At 34.5% G+C, this 7,949-nt stretch overlaps 1 protein-coding gene across 1 annotated transcript; it reads right to left on the bottom strand.

The window, feature by feature from the left end:
• Positions 1 to 611: 611 nt before the first annotated feature.
• On the bottom strand, positions 612 to 6,593 carry LOC121313143 (insulin-like growth factor-binding protein 3). The gene is made up of 4 exons (XM_041245359.1): positions 6,126 to 6,593; positions 4,645 to 4,880; positions 2,778 to 2,897; positions 612 to 1,082 (listed from the first exon to the last, which is right to left on the bottom strand). The coding sequence occupies exons 1-4, from the start codon at positions 6,490 to 6,492 to the stop codon at positions 957 to 959; spliced, it is 849 nt and encodes a 282-aa protein (XP_041101293.1). The 5' UTR covers positions 6,493 to 6,593; the 3' UTR covers positions 612 to 956.
• Positions 6,594 to 7,949: the final 1,356 nt, after the last annotated feature.

Genomic DNA, 7,949 nt, shown 5'->3' with positions numbered 1-7,949 from the left:
CTGTGTTAAACCTGCAGTAATATATCTAGTTATAGTAGTAACCCTAGTCAATTTAAAATAAGGGTAGACAAACTACTGTGACTACAGTATACAGGGCAGAATCAGGGAGAAAAAACATTCTTGTTCCTTTTATCCTTGTTTAAGAAAAAAAGGTATCATAGCATAAATATCTTTTTTAGTATCGTATATCGTAATTATTAAATGATATCATCGTGTTTCCGAAGGAGGTGAGGGTTTTTTAATCAATATAAATGTTACCACGTAAATTTTTATGTGTTTATTAAAAAAAAACAAAAAAAAAAAAAACCAAAACAATTATCTTAAATACATACAATATTCTAAGCAATTTCCTTTCTTGAAGACAAAAATAGCTATGTGATTTAGATTTTTTTTCTTTTTACTTTAACATGAAAGCTCTAACAAGAACATAATTCTTTGTAATTATATAAAAAAAAAAATTACCCGTGAAGGCAAGATTCCCGTCAGACCTTAATTTTATTTCTTGTTATAAGATATAAGATAATATATATATATATATATATATATATATAATATAATATATATATAATATATATTATATATATATATATCTGTCAGAAAGCCCTTAAAATTGGTCACTGGCAGTTCTTTTAAAAAAGTCAGTGGAAATTCCCTGATTCCTTTCTGAAGTGCCTTTTTTTTCTCTTGGGAATAGTGCAGATATGTTTTCTAGTATTATTGGGAAATCAAAGCTCCCTATACACCATATAGAAAGCTGGAAGAAATAAATGGCAGGGCCTAGCTGCAGTTTCCAGTCTTCAGAAACCTCCTGCATTCCCTACCAAAGCCAGGTGGCAGTATCCACAGCTCTCACTTGGCAAGGCAGCCCTTGCAGGTAATACCAGCGTCTCCAAAGGTCTCAGATAGGTCAGTCTCACACACACACTAACAGAGTCCTAGGAGCTGCATGATCTCGTTCACTTCTTCTCCAAATTGTAACAGTGTGCCTCCCCTTTTACTTTTCCGTCATAGCCAGGCAATGTGTGGCCATATTTGTCCACACACCAGCAGTAGCCTCTTTTTCTGCCTTTGGATGGACGGCACTGTGAACAAACAGTTAAGATCTTGAATTGAGAAAGCCATTATACCTGAAGCTAACGATTATGTAACAGGTGAGAAAACAACACTTACTATGTAGACGTGTAGAAAAAAATATCCAAACATATTGACATACAGTATATAGTTATGTCAGACATTCGCAGGGATATCAGTTTTTATTACGCCATATAGTTGGATCATCAGGTTCATCAGGTTCAATGGCTTTCCATGAAATCGATGTCCTGACAGAACTGGTTTTCCCTGTTTTATTTTTGTTTTGCACCTCACTGGTAATTTGAGGCTTGTGATTTGAGTTACTCTGCATTCTGACAGAGATCCTCACTGCTTTGTACGTATGTAGTAAATTAGCTGGATGTGTTAAAGACGGAGTGTATGAAGTGAATCTATACCAAGAAAGTACAGCAGTGGTCAATCAAAACAATACATTTGTTAGCTTAACCCCCTAGCCTCCGGAGGAATCAGCAACAAACTACCACGAGACCCCAATGTTTGCTGAAATCATATGTATTGTAAAATCAAAAACAGGTGTCAAAATGATGTAATGGTACACGTTTTTTGTGTTCACATTTTTTACATCATTAACACCATTGTTTGCTAAACAAAGCAGAGGGATTTATTGTATTTCAAAATATATATATTATTTTCTGACCGGTTGCCTTTTGCCATAATACCTTGTCTAATCATATATACAAAATAGGTACCGTATATAAACATAATTGGCCAATAGCAACACACTTGCAAATTCGGTCCTAAGTTCTGTACTAAGTTACATTTTAGATAGGACATTATCACCAGTTAGTCCCAGGCTCAAGCTCAATTGTAAAACTCAAAACTCTTCAGTAACCTGTTAAAAGTCCAATGAAGAAATAGGGATGGTTTCTGAGCTGGAAGAGACATGACTTTATCAGGGCCCTGTGTACTGTAGCTATATTAAGCACCCAGTAGTAGTATGTTACATTTTTTCATTCAATAACATAAACAAACATGGTGTTTCCGTGCAAGTTTTTTTTTTTTTTTAAACTCAAGACATTTATACAAGAAAAATGTCTCGTGCAAAATGCTTTTTTGGGGTTTCTGTTCGCTCAGTTTATTTTACTCGAGTAAACTGGGCTTTTCACCCGACGTCATGCGAATGCATGGGAAAGACGGGGGTTAATATGTAAAGTACTTGTGCTGTTTTTGAAGATTTACTAGTGAAAATGTGGTTTCCATGCGCAGAGAACTGGTACACAAGTGAATCTAAGCTGCTGTAATAAAGCAAAATACCTCATGCTGGCTGGTTAATAATATGTTTTACTGCTTTTGCCCAAATTGTTTTTCAAATGTCATTAGTGGGGTGTTGTGTCGTTAGTAGTGAATACTGTTTCAACTAATTTATCTTAAGACTCATTGAACTCTGAGGTATAAAATGAAACTGACCAATAGGTATTGCAGATCACTATGGCTTTTTTGTTTTGTTTTGTTTTACACTCCATCTAAGCAATACTTGTGTAAATAAACATTACTCAAGTCTATAAACTTTTCACAGCTTTAATTGCTTTGAATGTTTGCTGTGGGAATTTAAACTGTGACTTTAAATATCTATAATGGAAAATGGGGTTATGCAAACCTGAAGAAAAGAGAGTTTATAAGCTAGAATAATGTCTGAATAATATCAATCTGTGTTTATATTTACTTACCTGCTTTTTCTTGTAGAAGCCTTTTTTGTCACAGTTTGGAATGCGGACACCTCTTGGACTCAAGATGTTCATAATTTTGAGGTTGTTTAAAATGGTTTCCATTTCTATGCGACATGGTCCCTGCAAAATACAATATTAACATTCAAAAGTAAACCACTCTGACACTGATTTGTAAAATAAAATAATAAAGTGCCTTTTTAAAATTTACTGGTCATTTAGAAAAACAAAAAAACAGACTAAAAAATCAAGATGTAGGAGTGATCAAAAACACTGTCATTTAAGAATGCACACACACACACACACACACACACACACAGAAAGATCTTAGAAAGATGAGTCACAACTCATTTAAAACATTTCCTCAGTCACTACTAGTTTATGCATGTACAGACGTATGCTTTTGTCTCAAGCAAAGTGGATAATGCAGATAATTTGCTTCCTATCGCTGACTCCAATCATCTTCCTACCATAACCGTAGTATACACACAAATGCTACCTGCTAGACCTATATTACATGTGCAGATGTGCTACAGTCACAGACAAGAATACAGCATCAGGCAGTGCCTTAATGGATGTTGCTATGGGATTCACTGATGATTTTAAGCCTATCATCTTAACATGGGTCAAATCAGATTCACCTGCAGGTAAAAAAAAAAAAAAGCAATGTGAAGGAATTAAGATTCTTAACAAGAATCCCAGATTAGAAAGTGAAAATTAGACTGGGAGCATGGTCAAATTTTATCAGCCAATAGGATATAAACATAATTGATGCACCTGCATGAGTTAGATGTGATGTGAAGCACTTTTGGCATATGTGATGGAGCTTGTGCTAGAGATCAAAAGCTGTAACAAGCCATTGCAGGAATAAACACATGTTGTGGGTCATTCCAAAGGCCCCTCTCTGTTAATTCCTGTAAAGTAGTATTTTATTAACTTTGCATCACTGTGCAAAATGATTATCACCAGTGTAGTTTATTCAATGTATCAATAAACATGTTTAAATGTGTTCTTTGTAACCCTTACATAAAGAAGTTGTATTTTATAAGTCCATGTAACTGGCTACTGATACCTAAGAATCCATATTGGGTGTCATATATGATACAGTGTAAACCATCCTCTGCAGAGTTTTATCTTGGCTCTTCAAAACATATGTGGATCCCAACCTTGCAGAAGAAGTCAACTCATGGTGAGGGTGAATGTGACATTAGAGAAGGTTTAACAGGATGTGTTATAAAATATACAACCAGGATATCACATGTTAAGTACATGCATAAGCAACCCCCATTACAGCTGATTTAGTTTTTTCAATATTTCACTGGGAATGTCTCTGGTTTAGTATTCTCAAAACCATATTCATATGTAATCACTAATTTATGAACTATACCTTCTTAATAAACATGATACACAAAGTTTCTTATTTAGTCTCTAACAGGAGATATGTTTTAATTACCCTGTGACAAGGTGCTAGACCAAGAAAATTTAGCTGGAACCACTGTGTCTAGTTTTATTAATATTTTAACCATAATAGCCAAGTTAAGATTCCAGTGGGATCCTGCTTGAACCTAATTTAGTTTCTGGGAGAGTCACCTAATGGAACTTACCTAAGCACTTACAGCAAGCTTGTATCAAAAAAGACTACTAGCTCCCATGCATCTATAAACACTAGCATGCACTAGTTCTTCAGGCAAGACCCCCTTGTATATTCTTACATACTGACTTTTATTAAATCATTATAAATGTGTAACTGATGCATATTCTGAGTGTACTCTTCAGTTTACCTTAAAATATGCCAAAAGGATGCATAGCTACTTAGGACAAGATCGATCTCTCTCTCTCTCTCTCTCTCTCTCAAACTAAAGGTACTTACATATTCTGTTTCCTGTTTGGATTCTGAAGAAAAATTATGGGTGTCCATATGTATAATGGGTTCTGATGGGTGTTCCACTTTCCATCTTTGTTTTTTTTTGGTCAGATCTTTCCTGATTAAGTCTGCTTTGGTGGGATGGGCAAGTGTTTTTGATTCTGTCGACCTGTGTGTGCTGTGGATGCCTTGGAGGTCTGTGTTACTGGTATTTCTTTCTTCTTCTGAATCACTGGCATTCCCTGTTGGGTTAACAAATAACACTGTTAGTGCAATTTATGAATAATTTGCAAACCAGCAATGAAGGACCACATCTAGCCATGTATTTAAAACATATTTAAATGTAACAAACCCCCCCCCCCCCCAAAAAAAAAAAAAAAAAAATCATAAAAACAAAACAAATCTGATAAATGTAGCATTATCAATTTAATTAAGAACACAAAAAGCATCAAAACTGAGCAAAAGTTAGAAGTGTGTTTCAACATTTAAATGTTGCAGTTATTATCTCCCACCAAAAGGTGTCAGCCTTTTAAAAGTAAAACCTCATGACATGACATTTGTTCGCAAAGTCATCAATGAATAATAATGACTAAATAATTTATTGCAGTCTCATGAACCTTTTCAATGTATTAATGATCACTAACTTTGACTTATTGGTTATGTTCATTTCACAATAAATATGACTTCAGTGATTTCAGGAAATGCCAGTTTAATTGTGTTTATATTCTAGCACATGCCTGGTTTCGCATAGTTCATGTCAGCATCGCTAGTTTCTTAAACTTGGTATTGATAAGGACTTGATCTCCTCAATTCATTATAACTACGCTTGATTTCAGGTAAACCTGCCTGCATCAATTGTTGTACTGTCAGTTTACATTCAGAAAACTTTTTTTTACAGAAATGTGGTATAATACATACACAATGCACACATCATTTACATAGTGATAGTAATCTATGCAATGAATCCCATTGTTCATAATGTCATATTAAATATGATCGTACGTTTAAAAATACTCTCAACTTCCATAAAAGTAAGAGTAATGTAGTATACTTAAATATCGCACCGCACATGTATATATAAACGTAAGCTACAGCTATTTTATCAAGTTAACTGTAGTGCCTGTTATTAAATACTAAACATACACATTGTAGAACATCTCAATGCAAAAAAAACACGTGTAACTCGGATATTTCTAACTCAATTTTATTTGTATTAAAATCCAAAATTACAACATGGAAATGTGACAATATGCTATACTGCTGAGTTATGAACCATAATTATCTTAATTACAACTAATTGATCAAGAACTACTTCTAATGCCACTACCTCAGAATGTGTGTGTGTGTGTGTGTGTGTGTGTGTGTGTGTGTGTGTTAGTTCAGATAAGCATTACTTTATTATTAAATTCATACAATGCATGACGACGACTCCCAAGAAGTTTCGTTTGTTTAAAATAATAATACGCAATAAAGTCATCCTTGCCTACCTGAACTATGAGTCTCCAACAATATGTTACGAAGTTTATTTAATGTTCCGCTGGAGCATACCCCTCTGCCCTCCAGCAGTGCTTGCATGATTTTTGTCTCGCCCGGTTGGTGTTGACAGGTCAACCCGGAGCCGCATCTTTCTGTGTAAACCCCACACGGATTGCCCTCGGTAAGTGCGCACGTCAAGCAACAGCCACAGCCTGGCTCCCGGACCTTCTCGGCACATTCAGAGGGCAGAGGCTTGCACTGCTCTAGCGCAAGGGCATCGCACGGTTCGCACTGGACCACCGGTCCCACAGCCTCCGCCAACCGGCTTAGCAGTGCCAGCACTGTCGCCAAACAGAACACACAAAGCCGGGACACCATGGTGGCACTCTGCACTTTTGATACTCACAAAAGCAAGGCTGGGCTAGTTATCACAAAAAAAAAAGAAAAAAAAAAAAAAAAAAAAAACCTATTACAAGCATAAAGCAAAGACTTAATCTCCAAGAAAGAAAACTTTCTTGAAGTGTTAGATATGTGGTCTTTATCTGACAGCCTGAAAAAGACTGAAAGACACTTATTACTCTTGCATGAATAATGAGAACGTAATTCACCTTCACCGTGGATTTAGGGATCCTTTGCATCTTGCAATATATATATATATATATATATATATATATATATATATATATATATATATATATATATATATATATATATATATATAATGTGTGCACACGTTTAAACGTAACATTATAATAAGAGGTTTAAATAGATGTACAAAATATGCCTGTCTTATTCTTGTACAATATGCAAAGGCGTGATGGCATATTAAAACAGTGTCATGTGTTCATGATGCATTTAATACTGTATGACCATTTCAAATAACGTCACTCCAGTAAAAAAAAAAAAAAAATAATAATAATAATAAAAAAAAGGCTTATGAAACCGTAACTAACTTGAGCTCTACAGTTGACTAACAAAACAAGTTCTCTATTATGGGTTTGACGCAATAAATAATTACATTTTAAGGGCTAAATATCAGGACCCTGAACAATATTGCGTCAAAGATAGAAGTTAGACTTTACAAATGATCCCTGTAGTGTCTGTCAGTTAAACTTCAGTGAAATTAAAAGCAGTATGAGCACTTAAGGATTATAGATGACATTCCTTTTCTGTTTGTATTTTTTTAAAAGAAAAATAAATAAATACATGAATAAATAATGGTAATGGCGAATGGTGCCATGAAAATACATTTTTAAATGCTTTGGAAAACAACCAAAAAATACAAAAATTATACTTAGACACTACATTGCCTAAATATCTCAAATAAATATTAAACAAATAATGCCATAAAATATTCTCGACATATGAAGACATAATATCTAATTCATTAAAAAAAAAAAAAAAATGCAGGTGAGTTTAATTTTATTTTAATTTTATTTGTATAGAAACTTGTCCGAGAGAGGTCGCCATAATACGTGAAAAACAAAGACGTCTATCCCAGGAACATGAATACAAAATTAAACAGAACCATTTGGTATGTGAGTCCAAGTGTGGGAGAGGGGAGGGTGCACTGATACCCTAGAGTGGCTGACTCATTCACTTGCACAGCACTGCAACTTGACTCTTGGCAATACAAATACAGTCACCTTAGGATCAGGTCAATTTTAAAAGAACAAACAACCATTTGATATGAAATACAATATAGACATATCATATAATCAACAATTCCTGTGTATAACAAGTATTACTAGTACACACATTTCTACCATTGATTTATTGTGCATGTGATATTCGTTCCATTTACACACAATTAGAATACCAATAAATACCGATAC

The sequence above is a fragment of the Polyodon spathula genome, chromosome 3 (assembly GCF_017654505.1).
Source record: "Polyodon spathula isolate WHYD16114869_AA chromosome 3, ASM1765450v1, whole genome shotgun sequence".
NCBI lineage: Eukaryota > Metazoa > Chordata > Actinopteri > Acipenseriformes > Polyodontidae > Polyodon > Polyodon spathula.
Note: the sequence above shows the minus strand (reverse complement) of the source record. Positions and strands in the feature narration are given on the sequence as shown.